At 38.4% G+C, this 20253-nt stretch overlaps 1 protein-coding gene across 2 annotated transcripts in view; it reads right to left on the reverse strand.

Moving 5' to 3' along the window:
- The window catches only part of Sec22a (SEC22 homolog A, vesicle trafficking protein), a 49970-nt gene that overhangs the window by 18875 nt on the left and 10842 nt on the right, over positions 1–20253 (reverse strand). For both annotated transcript variants that reach the window (XM_031363772.1, XM_031363771.1), the window contains exons 3-4: positions 14413–14576; positions 13095–13289 (exon numbers count right to left, since the gene is read on the reverse strand). In XM_031363772.1, the coding sequence (XP_031219632.1) occupies positions 13095–13289; positions 14413–14576 (359 nt within the window). The remainder of the gene's footprint in view (positions 1–13094; positions 13290–14412; positions 14577–20253) is intronic.

Consider the following 20253-nt stretch of genomic DNA (forward strand, 5'->3'; position numbering starts at 1 on the left):
CTATTGTTCAAGAGATGTTTGCTGATATTATAAGGCAGTTTCAGGAGGGAAGGGGAGGTGAAGTTCAGACTGTAAGAAGTGAAGTACCTGGTAATGCTGAGCCCAGGTATGTGTGTGCAGTTACAGCAGACGCACAGAAGGCTTACACAGAACAAGGTTGAGAGAGTCATTCTCTTCACACAACGTGTATAGGAAAAGGAAGACCTGAACATAAGTATAATGAGACAGGTCAGGGAGGCTTAAACATAAAAGAAAAAAGGAAACCAGAGAAGCCATCACTAGTCCGCAAAGACAGTGGACTAAACCACAGCACCTCTGCCCCATATCAGACAGAGCGCACAAGGTACAGTCACTGAGGAAGGTCAACACCTGGAGGAACAGGCTCTGAAGATAAGGACACTTTAGGACAGCTCCCTTTATGTGGACATACTTACTCCCTACGTACAACATAGAATACTAACTTTCTTTCCTTTTCTTCCCCTGTCTCCCAACCATTCTTTGAAATAGGAATTCACCATGTTGTTCAAACTACCTTCAAACTTATCATTCCTCTGACTCAGGCTCCTGATCGCTAGCATTGCAGGCATTAGCTATCTACAATTCCTGGTCAGCCTTGTAATTTTTTTTTATTAAATAATAATTCTTATTCCCTTCTTGAAAGTGTTTGTTATCTTTATAAAATGCCTCCACAATATTTAGTATAATAACTCACAGAAAAGATTTGGCCAAAATAGAGTATTTTCTGCCAACTGATAAGTTGTCTACAAAACTTTCAAAACAGATGAAGATTACAGAGATGTCAGAAACTGAAGGAATTTTATACTTTTTTAAAAGAAAAAGTAGAATCAGAATATAAATTTTAAAAGGCCAGTAATATTAAATAATGATATGGGTGTGGAGAAGTGGTCTGCTGTTAGCTCAAAGACCCTTGAGCTGCCTCTCTCCTAGACAGAGAGTTGACAAGGAAGCTATGTTATAGCCTTGCAGCCCTTCCCTTCCAGTTGTGGAGTAAGTCTATGGTCCTACCTAGTGCCTGCTTACAACAACACTAGGCCCAGCTAGATCATGTGGTCTGAAGCTTACCCACTCTCCTAAAAACCTCTAAGAGTCAGAAAGTTGTTCTTGGAACAGAAGAGTGTATTTCTCCCTTCAGGACCCTGGTCATGTTATACATAGCAGTTATCTCTCCTAAGGAAACTCCTCTCAGGATTTAAAGGAAAATCAGTCTGCCCTCCCTGACCCCACTTCAAGGTTGCATTATGGCTGACCATGGTTGTGAGGTTCTCCTAATAAAGCTCATTCTGAAGGTTATTTTGTGTCAGCTCTAAGTTATAACAATTACTTGTGGAACTGTAAGATGGTATAAATACTTCAAAAACTATCAGTTCCTTAAAGACTTAAGCATGCAATTAATCCTCTGATCCAGAAACACTGCTTCCAATATTTATAAATTTATATCTGAAAATTTCCATAATAAAACATTTAACAAGACAAAGAAAAGGTAGGATTTACTACTCCATTTAACAAGACCCACGTACTCCACCAACTCACTCCATCATGGTCATACTTCAAAAAATAAATATGGCAAGGTAACAATATTCATGCCAGACATAGGAAGAAAGGATCAAAAGGTTTCAAAAAAAAAAGTCAAGAACTGTTTTTAAAGTAGTGTAACAAAGTAGGGGGAAAGCTTGAAAACCATATAATTGTAGTTAGAGGTTCTCTCTCCCCCATAAAACAAACAGACAGACAAAAAATCCAACTGTATTTTATCCTGAGGACTACAGAAAATATTATGTAGACTTAGTCTGAATTAAAATAATTTTAAGGTTAATTTTAAAGTAAGCTCTAGTTTTAAGTCATTCTTTGCTAAAACAATTCCAGCTTCTTCTCACTTTCCTCTAGTGTCTGATGTTTAATGACTCAGCATGCCAGCGTAGTCAAAGAGAACTTCTAGAAGTCAGTAGTACAAAGAATTTCTAACAGTCTACCTTTTGGTAGGTCAAGTTGGAAGCCCACCTCAAATTAAGACTATTACCCTAAATCCTGAGTACATATTAAAGGTCAGATATCCTAAGCTAGGGTTACTGCTGGACCCATAGAGTCAGGATTCTCAGAGGAGAGCAGGCCAATGGAGACTTGGAGCTTCTCCATCCGAACACCACCAAGACTAATGCCCTGAGGTAACTGCTATGACTAGTGTTACCATCTAAGACTTAAAACCCATGGTGGTGATCCCAATTAAACGGTGATTTCTGGGCAGGAGAGATGGCTTAGGGTTAAGAACTGGCTGCTCTTGCAGAGGACTAGGGGTTAATTCCCACCATGCACCCACATGGCAGCTCACATGATCTGTAACCAGAGTTCCAGAAGCTCCAACACTCTCTTCTGGCCTCCTCACATACCAGGCATACATAAGAAACACAAACATACATGCAGGTAAAACAACCATATGTATTTTTAAAAAATAATAGAATTAAATTAAAAGAAAACAACAAACCAAAATGTTGTTTTTCATGTAACATTCCTGCTTGGATCTCCACAATGGCTATCTTGAAGAATGACACTTTTTTTTTTTTTTATAAGTTTCGCTACAAAGTTTTCACTTTGTAGCTGAAGATGACACTGAAATTCTGACCACCCCTACCTCCACTTCTGGTTTATTTGGTTCTGGGTCTGAACTCAGGGCTCAGGCTCAGGAGTCAAATAAGTTATGAACTAAGTTACAGCCCAACCCTGCAAGTGCTTTTCTGGATATGATCTCTCATAACTAGCACTCATTAACTCATTATCTTAGCTATCTACTAGACAGTAATTTGGTAAGCTTTTTTCTTTGTCCTCATAAATGGAAGAAATCAGAAATATTCTGCTTCTACCTAGCAGTACATAACCATGTTGTCATCAGCTTAGTTTACATCAGGGGTTGATTAAACTATGGCCCATAAGCCAATTCAGAGCACTTAGCCTTTTAAATAGCATCTATGACTAAACTCTGTTTATGCACTATACCAGCAGAGATACATCAGAGCCTATGTAACCTTTAGAAATCTAAAATATGTAGGATGTAGCCTTTTATAGAAAAAGTTTCCTGGCCCTTGGCGTACAGGGGTCTAGTGTTTTAATACCCCACAGAACATTATATACATTATTAATCTAATGATGATAGTACTTGAAAAACAGATCGGATAGATGCCTTAAGACACATGTATGCTAGACAATAAAAATAACTACAATTATAGGAGAGCATCACCTCAGTTGCTGGTGGTCAAACATCTGGAATACGTTGGTAGTAAGAATCAAGTTTATGCACCAGGCAACTGACACCACTAATAAAAGATTCACTACTGATTAGTATGCGTTTTTTTTTAACATTTCAAAGACATTACTACATTTCTGCACATTTATTGAATCACAGTTTACTGAATGACAGGAGTTGAGGGCCCAGAAAAACAGAGGATATAGATAGAGTATACTACAAGACACTCATGGGTACAATGCAGTGCTGTGCAAAATAACTCTGGAAGGCAGGAATGATGCTCTGAAACCCAGACAAAATACTACGAAAAGACTCTGGGTATGAAACAGTAACATGGTCTTTTGGCGAGGAACTGTTTCCACTTTAAAAACTGGTTCTTAGCTTGTTATTCATGGTAGACCTTAACTTTACCCACAGTGAAATAATAGTTATACACTATAAAGACAAAAATAATCATGAAAACAAATGAAAGAGATATGGATAATGAGCCAGCAAAGAACAGAAAATAAATTTCAAAGATGAAGGCAGCTAGAGACAAAGGTAATCAAAACAAGACGTGACAAAAGGAAACCTACAAGAGATGACTCAGCAATTAGTACTAGCTAAGGCTCATCCCAGGGTCCTAGCCTAGCCCCCAGCATCCACCCATAGTAGCTCACTAACTGTCTATAACTCCAGTTCCTAGGAATCTGACACCCTCTTCTGGACTCTGTATCACATACATGTGAACATAGATTAAGAGACACATAAATAAAAAGAAAAAAGAAAATAGCCAAAAATGATAGATTAACACCCAATGATTCCAATAATGACATTAATTGTAAATGAATTAAATACCTAATTTTTAAAAAGCCAAGATTATATATAAATTGGATTTTTTTAAAGGATGCAACCAAATGACAACTATGAAAACACCACTTTGATTTCTCATCCCATGGGGAAAAAAACTAGTTTATTAAACAAGTTGATTAAAAACTAGTTTATTAAACTATTTGATTAAACAAAAATAAAATAGGTGCATAGGAACAATTTTAAAGTCCAAAGAGACTTGCTGCTTCCTCAGCCTTCTCTGTGGACCACAGCAATACATTCAGAAGCTGTTAGGTTTAGAACTTTAACACTGCCTCTTCAGCCTGTAATGTCTGAGGCCAGCACTAGTAACATTTAAGGTTTTAAAGATAAAAATCCAGCCGGGCGGTGGTGGCGCACGCCTTTAATCCCAGCACTTGGGAGGCAGAGGCAGGTGGACTTCTGAGTTCGAGGCCAGCCTGGTCTACAGAGTGAGTTCCAGGACAGCCAGGACTATACAGAGAAACCCTGTCTCGAAAAACCAAAGGAAAAAAAAAAGATAAAAATGCAAAATAGGGGGAAGGAAGGGGCTTGCAAACAAACAAACAAGAAAAAGAAAAACCCACATTTGCTTTAAAGTTTAGGGGAAATTTCCTCAGCCACCCAATGCCCTGACAAGCTCTGAAATGCCACAGCAACCCCAGAAGCAGCAGAGCAGCCAGCGTCTCAGGCGGGCTTGCTGTGAGGGTTCCGGTGCTGGGGGAGGAGGGAGGCATACTGAAGTATATTTCTTCAATTAGCTTGCAGTGAGAAAATAATAATAGAGATTTAACTTAGTCACTCTAATAGCAAGCAACATGCCTCTACAAATTCCATCCAGATCTGTACTCTCAAAAAACAAAGAAGTAAAAGAAAGAAAAGAAAATGAAAGGAAGGAAGGAAAAGAAAAAAGACTCCACTGAGTCATATTTTCTATCTTACTTAAAAATTAAAGATTTGGGGCACTACCCAGGCATAAGAGCTAATGGATAGTATTAAATAAGATCTATAAAAACAAAACTTAACAACCCTCCCACACACAACTATATGTAGCATGCTAGTTACACACTGCTAAACCACCCACCCTCACCTGCACTGACACTAAGGGAAAAGGAGAAAAGACATTTATCATCCTAAAAGCAAGCAAGTTCCACACATGTGAACAGTTGACCTCTAAAGGAGGACAATTACACACATTACTAAAAACATGAGGAACAACTGCAGAACAGTTATTTAAAGAAAATAAATATGTTGCAGCCACAAGCAATAATATTCAGCCAGTGTGCTCTGACATAGCTTAAGATAAGACCTGAGCTTGTAAGTTGTTAATATGATCATTAAAAGGAAGTCTAAGACCATGCAGATACACAAAATCAGAGAACTACTTCTGGTTAAATGATGACTAAAAACAGTCTACCAGGCTTGCTTGTTAATCTGTAAGACTGGTTTTAAAAATAGACACAATTAAGGTATTTCTTCACTGTGATTTTTATAAGCCCAACTCTCATCCAGGTAGACCAGAAGGTTATTGGGAAAAAGAAAGCTGGCAGTATAGCATTTCCTGATGTGCTTCTCAAATTTATCAAATATGTGAAAGTATTGCCTTAGGTAGGAAAAATAAATCAAAACAAAGAGGAATGAACAAATGAACATGTCAGCAGTCACTGTAGAAAGTAATGGCTGCACCATGGTGACTGATACCCTGCTGAGTGCAGACAGCATCAAATACAAGCATGATGTCAGAGATTCTGATGCCCTTCAAATACCTGATGCTCCTCACTAGACCTTTAGGGTTCCCAATAAAAGGGCATTAAAACACCATTTAGAACAGAAGGACACAAAGAAAAAGACAACAGATCTAATACTAATTTTAATATAATATCTATATTATAAAGCATAATATATTCCTAAGAACTCCAAAAGAATTCTTTCATCCAAAATGATGAAAGAATCAACGCATCAAGAGTACAAATCACATGCTTTAAAATACATAATACAGAAGGCTAGAGAGAGGGCTCAGTGGTTAAGGGAATTTGTTGCTCTTGCATAGGATGGAGATTCAAATTGCAGCACCCACACGGAGGCGTACAACCGTCCATGACTCCAGTTCTAGGGAATCCAACACTCCTGTCTGTAAACAACAAATATACATGTGGTGCACAGACATTCATTCAGGCAAAATACTCACACACATAAAATAAAGAATTAAATCTGAAAAAAATATGTAATATCAAAACTGATCACCCGAAAATGAGAAACATATAAATTCAGAAGTGCAGAAATTGCAATACCCATTTCTCAGAGAATGGTTTGAAGGAGACAGCAAATTAGAAAAGATAGAACAGATTTCAACAATCTCAGGCACCATGATCTAAGTGACTTATGAAGTTTTAAGGAGCCATACTAGCAACAGCAGGAAGCAGAAAAGAATGACGAAGACAGGATATTTTCTAGGGAATATATCAAGTCACATAAATTTAAAAATACTCAAGTCAAATAAAATTTGTCCATTCAACACAATGTTATTAAAAATCAATAGGCACTTGAAAATGTCTAAATAAAACTACATAATATTTTTGTAGATAACTCAAGAATCAAAAGAGAAATCAAAAGGGAATTTTAAAAGTATTTTAAGCAGACTGAAAGGAAAATACAGTATGCTAAAATCTAGAGGATGTAGCTAAACTGCTAGTGAGAATGAGACATAGAGCAGTAAGTGCTCATATTAGAAAAGAAGATCTCGGGGCTGGAGAGATGGCTCAGTGGTTAAGAGCACTGACTGCTCTTCCAAAGGTCCTGAGTTCAAATCCCAGCAACCACATGGTGGCTCACAACCATCCGTAATGAGATCTGATGCTCTCTTCTGGAGTGTCTGAAGACAGCTACAGTGTACTTACATATAATAAATAAATAAATAAATAAATAAATAAATAAATAAATAAATAAATAAATATTAAAAAAAAAAAAAAAGATCTCAAATAAACCGCTCCGAATCTCAGAAAGTAAGAGCACAGAAGCCCAAGGTAAGCAGAAGATGGGAAGCAATAAGCAGAACATGTTGATAAAATAGAAAATAAAACATCAATAAAAGTAAAATTCTTAAAGAAATCAATAAAAGTGATCAATTTTTATATATTAGGAGAAAAGAGCAAAAGAAAAAAATTACCAGTATTAGAAATGAGAAAGACAGCTGAGCGGTAGTGGCGCACACCTTTAATCCCAGTGCTTGGAAGGCAGAGGCAGGAGGATTTCTGAGTTCGAGGCCAGCCTGGTCTACAGAGTGAGTTCCAGGACAGCTAGGGCTACACAGAGAAACCCTGTCTCGAAAAACCAAAAAAAAAAAAGAAAAAGAAAAAAGAAATGAGAAAGAAATAATTGTAATTCTATGAAAAATAAAGGTGTAAAGAAATATGTATTGTACATCAAAAATCAAAAACCTGAAAAAAATAAACAGATTCCATTTTTTTAAAAAGCTGCAAAGGCTCACTGAGAAGAAATAGAAAAGCTGAGCAGCCCTGGCCCTAGGAAAGAACAGATTTGAATCTTCCCCAGACAAAAGTATTTGAGGGTTTATTGCTATGTCCTACAAAATATTTTCCAAAAAAATGTAGAAGAGGCAGGAAACCCCTCCAGTGTACTTTTTCATGTCAGCTGTGCACAGATAGTAAAGTCAAACATGGCCATTATAAAAAAGGAAAACTAGAAACCAACTCCTTCAGTAAGACCTGATAGCATATAAAAAGCATAACACATCATGGCCATGTAGAATTTATCATAGAATTGAGAGATTTGTTTCACAACAAAAAAGCCATCAATGTAATTTGCCAGAAAACAAATTTAAAATATTGTATGAACAATATAGTCAAAGCATCTGACAATCTCAGATGGTCTGTCCTCTCCTCAGACTCTCTATAGGGTCTGTACCTCAGGCTGTGCTGCTGTCTTTTAAGTCTTCTTGAGTCCTTTGAATATATACTAAACAAATATCTTTTAATTTAAATTAAAGTTATGTGTACAGGTGTTTTGTCTGCGTGTTTCTCTGTGTGCCATTTACATGCCAGGTACCCATGGGTCAGATCCACTGGATACTTGAGTTACAGATGCTTGTGAGCCACCATGTGGTTGTTGGGGATCAAATCCAGGCCCTCTGAAGTGCAACCAGTACTCTTAAATGTTGAGCATCTCTTCAGTCCCATTTTGACTAGTTTTGTGCCAAGAAAATAAAATAGAAGAAAATAAAATAGTATATCCAATACTTCCTTCTTATTGAATGACAAGTTACTTAAATATTCATCTCTTATACATATATGATTTATAAATCCTTCCTCTCATTCTGTGGGCTGTCTTTTTACTCTTGTGTTCATGGAAGAGTAAGTTTTAAATTCCATCTTGTATATTTTGTCTTTTTGCAGAGTGGTTTTTTATTTTTTTTGGTTTTTCGAGACAGGGTTTCTCTGAGTAGCCCTGGCTGTCCTGGAACTCACTTTGTAGACCAGGCTGGCCTCGAACTCAGAAATCCACCTGCCTCTGCCTCCCAAGTGCTGGGATTAAAGGCATACGCCACCACCGCCCGGCTGTAGAGTGGTTTTTAAAATCAAATCTGACAAACCTAATAGAAGATCAAGAAGAGCCACACCTGTGTTTTCAACTAAGAATTTACAGTGAGGGCTTTACCCCGAGTTAAGGGTGTGCGTATGGCTATGTCTAACTTCCGTCTTTTACACACAGGACCTTGCTGTCCACACTGTATGATCTTCTCCCACTATTCTAGAATCCTTGTCAAGAATGAGCTGGCCACACTCAGAGTTTACTTCTGTCCTCTCAATTCTACAACCCTGATCTACAGGTCTAGTCTTTCAGCAGAACCACCCCATACTGATTACTATAACTTAGCAATATGTTTAGAGGTTTGAGTCTCTAGCTTTTCCAAGATTTTTTATTTTGCATATATATGTATATATATGCATATATACTTTTCTTGTATTTCTATATGAATTCTAGAATCAACTTGTCAATTTCTATTTTAAAAAAGCCCAGCTGACAGTATGCTGAGCCTCCGTCTACTTGGGAGTACAGTCATCTTAACAAGATTGTCTGCTAATCTACAAACGTGGTCTGCTTTCCATAAATTTTTGTCTTCCTTAACTTTTTTCAAAAATTATCTTGTTAGTTTTCGATACATGGAATTTCCATTTCCTCTTCAGATTGCTTACTGCCAGTGTCCAGCACAGAATTCTTAGATACTGATGCTGTTATGCAGCTGCTCTGAACCCATGCACCCGTTTTAATACTTTTCTAGAAGTATCGTTAAGATTTTCTACAGAGGGCTAGAGAGATGGCTCAGCTGTTAAGAGCACTGACTGCTCTTCCCAAGGTCCTGAGTTCAAATCCCAGCAACCACATGGTGGCTCACAACCATCCGTAAAAAGAGATCTGACGTCCTCTTCTGGCGTGTCTGAAGACAGCGACAGTGTACCCACATACATGAAATAAATAGACATTTAAAAAAAAAGATTAAAAAAAAAGATTTTCTACAGAAAAGGCAACTCACAAATGGAATGATCTATTCTTTCCTTTGAAATTCAAATATCATTTTATTTTTACTGATTTGTTTAGTGACTGACTTGAATTATTTAAGTGAAATATTTTCCCTCTCTCATATTTGCATAATCAAATCATATTCAGTCTACATTTGAAGAATACTAACAAATGAAATTAAAGCATTACAGGGATAGGGAATGTCTTAGTTAGGGTTTTCATTGCTATGAAGATACATCATGACCAAAGCAACTTTCATAAATGGCAACATATAATTGAGGCTAGATTACAGGTTCAGAGGTTCAGTCCATTATTATTAAGGCAAGAGCATGGCAGCGTCCAGGCAGGCATGGTGCAGGAGGAGCTGAGAGTTCTACATCTCGATCGATGGCTGCTAGAAGAAGACTGACGTCTAGGCAACTAGGCGAAGGGTCTCAAAGCCCACCTCCAAAGTGACAGACTTCCTCCATGAAGGCCATACCTCCTAACATTCAAACCACCACATTCCACTCCCTGGCCTCCACAGGCTTGTTCAAACACATGAGTCTATGGAGGTCATACCTGGCCATAATGTAATACAACTTCAAAAGTCCCATAGTCTATAACAGTCTCAACAATGTTAAAAGTGCAAAGTCTCTTCTGAGATTCATCCAATCATTTAACTATGACCCCTTATAAAATCAAAATAAAAAAAGCAGATCACATACCTCCAACATCTCATGATATATATTACCATCCAAAGTACCATTCATTCCAAAACATCATAGTGAGAAAATACTGGTCCAAAGCAAGACCAAAAACCAGCTGGAAAAACTCCAAGCTCTGCATCTCCATGTCGGATGTCAAAGTTTTCTTCAGATCTCCAAGTCCTTTCCTTTGTTGACTGCAACACAATTCTTTCTCCTTACCTGGTCCCACTCCCTAATAGCAGCTTTCCTTAGAAGGTATCTCAAGGCTCTGGCATCTCTAACATCTTAGGGTATCCAAGGCACTTTCACAGCTTTTTTTTCCAATGTCTGGGATCCACACATTATCTTCTGGGCTCCTCAAAGGGGATTGGATCACTTCTTAGCACTCTAGGCTCTGGTTGACTCCATTCCACTGCTGCTGCTGTTCTTAGTGATCATCCATCCCATGATAATGACATACTCAATTCGCTGGAGTCTTCTGCTGTGGCTTCACCAACAGACTCCCTTAATGATGTCAAGCCTCAACTTCTTTGCATGACCCCTTCAGTCCTAGGTTTCAATTTCAACTGAGGCTGCACCTTCACCAATGGCCATCCATGGCCTCTTATAGTGCTAAGCCTCAGCTGCTCTCATTGACCACTTCATGCTATCAAAACCAGTACCACCTGGGTGACTCTTACACATTACCAAGTCCAGCTGCAGCTTGAGGTACAACCTTGCCTATCTCTGGAACACAGGTTCTTTGTGCTCTCAGAAAACACTTCCCAGAAGATGTCACCTCAGTGATGCTGGCCTCTTCTTCATTACTGCTAATTTCTTAGCTCCAGCTAAACAGCATCGATTGTCCCAGTAGTCCCTTCTATTCTGACTATAAAACCAGAGCCACATGATTGAAGCTGTCCAGTTCTGAGGCTTGCTGGAACTGGAGCTTGGCTGTCCTGGAACCTGCTCTGTAGATTGACATTGAACTCAAGAGATCTGCATGGCTCTGTCTCCTGAATGCTAGGATTAAAGACATGTACCACCATGCCTGAATCTAAGCCTTTTTTTTTTTTTAAACCTGGAACTTAATCTGTCTTAGGCTGGCCTTGAACTCAGATCTGCTTGCCTTTGTCTCCTGGAAGTAAAGGCCTGTACCACTATGCCTGGACCAAAGCTTTTTCATGATCACTATTTTTCAAGAGCCGGCTCAAAATCCTGAGTCTTCAAGCCTCAAGATTTATATCACAATCGCACACTCCATTTCTGGACTGTAGTTCGTTTCCAGATTAAAAGTCCAAATGAAAATAATAACTAGGTAATAATAACATCTAGACATAACTATTCCTTGTTTAGGTGCAAAAGCATAAACAGTAAGCTTAGCTGAGTGAAATCTTGCCCCAACTCACCACTCCTTTAATCTCCTTGAACACAGGATTCAACTCCATTCTACCTCCTGGTGCCCCTTTATTCTTTAAACTACACATTTTATATTTTTCCTTTTTCAACTTGCTCATTTTCATCCAAATGCTTTTCAAAGAGTGAACTTTAGTAACCATACATCAGAATTTATACCAGAATGTTTTGAAACTTCCTTTGTCAAAGCAATTTCCTGGAAATCTCTTTACCTTAGCCTCAGGCAGACTCTTCAGACAACAGTAAAAAGCAGCCACACTCTTCACCAAAATCCCACAAGAACAGTCTAGGCCACACACTGCAATTCTAACCTCCACGGGAACATCTTGGACCAGGTCTGCACAGTTCAAATTATCCTCAGCACCAATGTCTTCTATATTCCTACTAGGATGGCCCATTAAGCCCCACTGCATCCTCAAATCCCAAAATCCACATTTCTCTAAACAAAAGCATGGCAGGGCCTATCATGGCAATTCCCTAGTTCCTGGTACTGACTTCTGTCTTAGGGTTTCTGTTGCTATGAAGAGACACCATGACCAAGGCAGCTCTTATAAAGGACAACATTTAATTGAGGCTGGCTTACAGGTTCAGAGGTTCAGTCTATTATCATCAAGGCAGGAGCATGGCAATATACAGGCAGGCATGGTGCAGGGAGCGCTGAGAGTTCTACATCTTCATCTGAAGGCCTCTAGAAGACTGACTTTCAGGCAGGTAGGAAAAGGGTCTCAAAGCCCACCCACAAAACACTTTCTCCAACAAGGACACACCTCCTAATAGTGCCACTCCCTGGGCCAAGTATATTCAAACCACCACAGAAGATGTCAAAATGACAAAAAAGTCTTAAGAAACTGAAGATGAAAACATTAGGCAAGAAGCACATAAGTGCTATGTCTCAGCTAAGGAGGTACAGACTCTAAGACACACTAGCAGGTGCTATATGGAAGCAGGCATCACCTTAAGCCACAGAAAAACACTGAGGGTCCCATTCTAAGGAAAAGTCTGTTGAACCCCGTGTACTTTCTTCGGGAGGGGAGACTGCATAGACAGCACCGCAACCTTTACAGTTACATGTAAGAAAGATGCCTATACTAAACACAGCCATTTGATAGGATGGGAAGTACTTCTCAGGCCCACATCCCTAAAAATGTTTACAAAGAAATCAAATGCTTTCTTAGCAAAGAAATTTTCTGAGACTGTCACTTGAAAGTACTTTCCAGAAGTCATGTCTTCAATAGCCTACTCTATAACAACTGGGAAAATGGGTTGCTTTGAACTTCCATATTTTCTCATGTAGCTGATTTAAAACATTAGAGTAAAGCAATTCATTTTCAAGCATTCCTCTGTTATCTTTAAAAAATGTAATAGAATAATTGAGATCCAGAACTCACCGGAAGAAATCTTACCAGCACCTTTATAGTCAACAGAAAATGCAGATGTGACTCCATTGGCTGATCCCAGCTCATACATTGGGATTTGATAAGGGGGCCTCAGCTTGATTTCCATCTGCATGTCAGACAGATTTATCTTTGTTGAAAGAGACCTGGGATTATTATATCGCTGCTTGGTCCTCTGAATGAAGTTATCTATGTAAAATAAAAATAAATTTTCTTGCAGTCATTTGTTAATTAAATCATTTGAGAGTGGGATGTCTATGGACATAAATTTCATGAAGTTAAATTTGTTATTCAAAACTATTCCGTTTGTCCTGGGACTTCCAATATTATTTCTGTTGAACAGGCTGCTCTATCATGGAGTCATCAGTTCTACTCTAAGTAGTAAGGCCTAGCATTAAGTTACTAGAACTAGAGCCTACCTACCTCAGCATTAAGTTACTAGAACTAGAGCCTGCCTACCTCAGCATAGACTTCAAGGAACTACAAAAAACAAAAAGAAAACAGCTTTAATTGTCAACCATTGCCTTAATTTTTATATCCTTATCTCACAAAATATTCAATCTATTATCAGCTGTAATTATATACAAATTACACTACAAAGCAATGTGCTTTATAAATATTTTCTTATTTCTTACACCATTAAGACAGTATGTTCTGAAGAATAAGTTTAAAAGAATCAATAAAAGAGATTTCCTAAATATCTTCTAAGCAGAATTTTATTTTTACTATTTCCCTTCTTTCTATAGAAAGAAATCCATAACTTTGGCCAGGCATTTCTGATTTAGCAAACTACTGCCCATAGGCCAAATCTAAACTGCTGTTTTTGTAAATAAAGTTTTATTAGACAATAACTATGCTCACTCATTTATGTATTGCCCGTGGCTGCTTCCAAGCTGCAATATCAGAGCTGAGTATTTGTGGCAGAGACGAGAAGTCCTTTAAAATCTGAAATATGTACTCTCTGATCTTCTCTAGCAAGCATTTGGCAACCCCTGTTCTACATTAAACAGACTATAAAAGATTAGCACATAAGCACAAAACAGAGTAAATTTCTCTTTGAAAATGCGTCCTCTGGGATTCATTCTTTGGACTAATAATCACAATCTCCACAACACAAACACATTTTTGTCTTAATAGACATCTAAATTAAGAACTATAGATCTTTTGCCAATTATTCTATCAAAATGAAGGCTGCAGAAGTTTCTCCCTTACTCCCCAATATTAGATGAAAATTTGACTGGAGACAGGGTAATTTAAAAAGTACAAAGAATAAAACAAACAAACAAACAAACAAACAAAACCAGGTCCTTACCAAATTCAATGAAACAGTATGGTCTGACAGCAGTATTTGTCTTCATCATGTTATAAGTAGTAATGAACTCCTTCTGAAGCTCATCCAGGAAAGAGAAGGCGAGAACATTTGGATAATTCTCACTGCACAACATCATGTAGCTCACTCCCAGAGAGCTAATAAAACTACAGTGTAAAAAACATTGGTTTTAAAATTTCAAATCAAGGTAATTCATTGTTTCACAAGACTGATTCTGTACACTATAAACTGCAGCTACAGTAGCAATGAAGATATTAACATTTATTATATAGTCCAGCAATAACTTTAAAGAAACCAACATATAACACCATCCAAAGTTGTGGATGTGTATGCCTCTAGAACTCACTATGGAGCAGAAAGAAAGGGGAAAAGCACACACATACATAAACATCCAAGCAGCTTAAAGGCCAACCCTCCACAAATTAACTGTTGAATGAGTCACCTAAGTATCCTTTTATTGTACTGATCACACAGATGGTATAGACCAGGAACAGGAAATCAATACAACATCCGGGCTATGGCTCCCACTTGTGTGCTACATACTACTAATCACAGCAATCTGTACTGCCAGCCTGGTCCGTACTAATGCACTTTTTCTAATAATATAAAGAATTTAGCGCTCTCGCTCTCTCTCTCCCTCCCTCCCCCTCTCTTGCTTGTTCTCCCTCTCTCCCTCTCTGTCTCTCTGTCTCTCTCTCTCTCCCTCCCTCTCGTGTGTGTGTGTGTGTGTGTGTGTGTGTGTGTGTTGCACATCACTGTGCATATTCAGAGGCCAGAAGATGTCAAAGTCCTCCTCTATCACTTTCCACTTACTCCTCTGAGACAGAGTCACTGGAAGTCAGCAAGGCTCAGCAAGCCTCTTGTCTCCACCCTTCTTGGAGCTGGGATTCCAGGCATGTGTAGGACACCTGGATTGTTATGTGGGTGCTAGAATTCAAACACTAGTCATCAAGGTTGTGTGGCAACAAGCACTCTTAACTGGTAAGCCATCTCTCCAGCACCCAGAACTTCTTTCCATTTAACTTGGAGTAAGTATGTTCACATGATTCAATTTTTAAATTTTAATTCAATTCTCTTATTGCCTCCTCTATCCATAGGCACTCGATTTTCCTCCCCTTGGGCAAGCCATATTCCTAACTCTCTTTGTATCTTTTATAGTGTAGTTCACACTTGTAGTAAAACTGGACTCAACTTATTATAGGAACCTGAAACTCCTTTCTAAATTCTAAAATTCTACTTGGTAAATAGTCACTTTTAAAAAAATTTCTAAGGCTGTAACTTATGAGTAGGACATAAAATTAATGTTAGAACATTTTGTGAAGAGGAGGAACAAGAAGAAGAAACTGAAATATTTATTGTTATATTAAACATTTCTGTTTTCTACACTTAGATATATTATGTTCACAAAGGCAACTATATGTCTTCTTAAGAATCATTAAAAAACTAACTATATAGCATATGGAATTTTTCTAAAACTTAGTATTTTAGCCAAAGGTCAATATATGTTGTTTTTGTCCTTTTGATAGGATGGAGTGGAGGGTGGGCTCTGAATTTGGATGCTCTAGCTACATAGACCAAACTGGCCTTGAGCTGGTCTTGAATTTATAAGCTCAGAGTAGCCTCAGACTTCTGATCCTCCTGTCTCAGATTCCCAAGTGCTGAGATTACAAATAGGTGCCACAAAGAACAGTCTAAAATGTATTTTCTCAAGTGATTTCTTGTCTAAAAATACTATGTCACTGTCAAAACTCTTTGCCTTGTCATTAGTATTTGGATAAACTCCACAATAGTTTGAAGAACTTGGACACGGTGAGTAATTGGCTTCCATCCATTTAGAACTCCCAACTAGTGAGGCGCAAGTTATTTCATTATCATCTAATAATGTGGCTGAAAAATTTTGGGACCACATTTGTGGTATTACATCAGTTTTGTTGTACTTGTCTCTTCATGAATAGCTCAACAAACCACAGACAACTACTGCATAGTTTATGGCAAATCTTGTTTGTGCTAAATTTAATTGGAAAATGTAAATGAGAAATACAGAAAACCCTATTTTTGTTTTTAAAGATTACATGCTGGCATTTTCAGGATGTCATCTGTTTGTATGATACTCTCTGAAATGGCTATAAAGCATTCTACAGTCAGAGTAAATTTAGCTTTATAATTCTTTCTATGAAATGAAAAACAGCGTCCTAACAGTACATGGCAGCTCTGTTAATCTACATTTATAATAAGAGTAATAATTACTTTTTCAATCATTGTAAGGCCAGACAGAGATTCTTACCATCTCACTGAAAACTACTTAACAAACACTCTAACATCATTACAAGTATGCTGTCTGCACCCACCAGTCTCACTTGGTTCATGGCCTATATACAGACACCATGCTTTGAGGAAGACGAAGGTATGAGCAGCAACAGAAACAACAGTAAGTACATTTACTGACTGCTCCAGTGGAGCTGAGACCTCTCCTAAATATTCTGCATAATTCTTTTAATTCACCCTCACAACAGAAGGCTACTGCTAGATCCATTCTGCAAATGAAGAGTCTCAGAGAGGTCAAGTAACTAACCCAAGGCCACATGATTAAGAAGTAGAAATGGTGCAGCTGCAGATATAGCTCAGCTTGTAGAACACTTGTCTAGCATATTTAAAGCCCTGCATTTGAACCTCAGCATGACAAAGACTGGGATAAACATTTCGCTCCAGAGTCTATAATCTTTCAACAACACATCAACTTTCATTATATCCATTTTTTCACTTGTTCTCAGTCACAGATCAGTCGGACGGGTTTGTTTTGTTTTGATTTTTCCCACCTACATAAAGAGTAATGAGACTTAAGGACTTTAGAACATGTGTGTGTGTGTGTGTGTGTGTGTGTGTGTGTGTGTGTGTGTGTGTGTGTGTGTCTGTCTGTCTGTCTGTCTGTCTGTCTGTCTGTCTGTCCTCATGCCAGGAAACCTTTCCAATTTGTCCACTTCATCTTCTGCAACTCTCTTCTTCCCTCTTTGCATACCAGCCACAGAGGGCTGTTTCAGAGCTTTAAGGATGTCAACCTACTCCCAGCCCAGTCAATCCCATCCCAAGAAGATTCCAGAACACTATCTTCTTCACTCCCCCTGTACTTCAAATCTGAAGTGGCTAAAGTCTCCTCACCCACCTATTCTTTTTTTTTTCACCCACCTATTCTTAAAAGCCTTTGCAGAATGCATGATTTAAAACAGTGGTCCTCAACCTATGAGTAGCAAAATTACAGTTATAAAGTATCAAATAATTTTATGGTTGGGGGTCACCCATGAGGTGACCCAATATGAGGAACTGTATTGAAGGGTCACAGCATTGGGAAGGTTGAGAACTACTGATCTAAAGTGAAGCCACCCTATGGTCAGAGCATAGCAGCTGTTATTATCCATTAACTAGCTCACGCTATAAGTGTACATTTATAGATTTGCATTCTGCAATGTCTCGCTCACTGAGAGCTGTACTCTAGGACAGCAGGGATGATCAATGGATTGCTCACCATTGTACTCTTAGCTCCTGAAACATTGGGTCTAGTACATAATAAGTACTCAACAGATTAACAGATGAAAGAGAGCCACATAGGCACCATTCACTTGTTCACAGCCCAGCAGTATCTACACAAGGCAAAGTCTCAGTGAGTCACTGACAAAAACACAGAAAACATCTACTTTTCAACATATCCGAAACCAGGGATGTTCTCAGAGGCCATCAATGGTAGCATTGGAGGCGGGGTACTGCAGTGAGTACCCACAGATGACTATTCAGATCTGCAGTCATGATTATGCACTCTTCATCATTGTTAGTACATGTGTGTATGTGCAATGTCAATGGATAAATTCTCTTTTCTCTAACTTAAGCATAATGTTTTTGATTTTTTGTTTTTGATTTTTTTAAAAGACAGGTTCTCCCATATCCCAGGTTATCCTTAAACTCCTATGCAGCTGGGAATGACTGAACTTCTAATCTTCCTGTTTTTACCTCCCTGAATACCTGGTTTATGTGGTACTGATCATATCTAGAGTTTCAGCTACACCCTCAGTCCACTGAGTATAATTTTTTTAAGATTTATTTGTGTTTGTATGTGTCTATATGAGTCTATGTACACGTGTTCAGGTGTGCACGTCTATGCAACAAAGAGGCCAGAAAAGGGAGTCATTTCCCTCACAATTGGAGTTACAGGTATTTTGGGGATGCAGGGCTTATAATGTAGATGCTAGGTTCCAAACTCTGGTCCTCATAACTATGTAACAAGTGCCACCTCTCCAGCCCCCAGTGAGTATCATTTTTTAATTTACATTTTCCTTCTCTCTCTTCCTCCTTCCTCTCTTCTATCTCTCTCTTCTCTCTCCTCCTCCTTCCCTCTACCCCTCTCAGCCCTGACTATCCTAGAATTCACGATGTAAACCAAGCTAGCCTCAAACTCACAGAGATCTGCCTGCTATTGCTTCTTCCCACAGACCCCACCCTACCCTGTGCTGAGATTAAAAGGCATGCGCCACCACATCCTTTTTGAGACAGAACCTTGAACTCTTTGTAGCCCAGGTTAGTCATATAGCCAAGACCTTCTGGCCTTAGCCTGCTGATCCTAGAATAACAAGCATATGCCACCATATCTTGTCAATTAAAAACAAAATTAACATGTGTATTTTGTCTGCATGTATATGTGTGCATCATGTGTGTGTGGTTAGCACAGAGGTCAGAAGAAGGCATCAGATCACCTGGAACTGGAGTTATGGGTGGGTACTCTTAACCATTAAGCCATCTCCCCAACTCCCTACAATTTTCTTTTCTTTTTTTTTTTTTTTTTTTTTTTTTTTTTTTTTTTTTTTTTTTTTTTTAAGTTTTAATTCCTCTCCGTTTCTGGGCTTTAGTTCTAACAGTCTAGCCTCACCTTTCTTCTGGCCAAGAAACTCAACCAAACTTCCTTTGGTCTTCTCCCCAGTACAGACATTAGGAACTTAGTCCTTTGATGATCAAGGGTATCTAGAGTGAGACTGAAAGACACACAACTTCTGGACCAGGGCTCTGCTCTTTCTAATCACTTTGTTAAAAAGCTAATTCTAGCAGATGTCACCATTAATGACTCCTAAATGAGTGATTTTGGACATAAAACTTTTCCTACATATAATTTAAGATACATGTCAAACTTAACATATAACCAATTAAGTACTGACGGCCTTTTGCACTATATGAATACACAGTAAAAGATGATGTTCCTTCTCAGCAGATCACAGAACACCTGTGGTCTAGCATGTCACTATGCAAGGTTTAATGTCAAAGACAAGGTCCTTGACTTCTGAGAGCCTGGAATACAATTAGCCAAGAATTACTTGGAACAATTATTTAAGACACCACACACACACACACACACACACACACACATATATTTTCTCTCTCTCTCTCTCTCTCTCTCTCTCTCTCTCTCTCTCTCTCTCTCTCTTCCTTTCTCTCTTTCTCAGCATTCCAAGCTAAATGACAAAATATATAGCAAACAATTTTAAATGACATGATAATAATATTACATATATTATTTTCATTCTTCAATTATACCATCACACATAAAAAGTCATCTTATCCCTTGTAGTTACTTCCCCCATTAAATAGCTTTCCTCAGTGCAGGAATCTCTCTAGTAGCCATAAACTCTATGTTTAAGTTGCCAAGTATTAGGGAAAAAAATAGTACTTTTGAAATAAAAGCTTTCACAGCCAAGCAGTGGTGGTGCACGCCTTTAATCCCAGCACTTGGGGGGCGGGCAGAGGCAGGTAGATTTCTGAGTTCAAGGCCAGCCTGGTCTACAGAGT

This window comes from Mastomys coucha, unplaced genomic scaffold (assembly GCF_008632895.1).
Source record: "Mastomys coucha isolate ucsf_1 unplaced genomic scaffold, UCSF_Mcou_1 pScaffold12, whole genome shotgun sequence".
Taxonomy (NCBI): domain Eukaryota; kingdom Metazoa; phylum Chordata; class Mammalia; order Rodentia; family Muridae; genus Mastomys; species Mastomys coucha.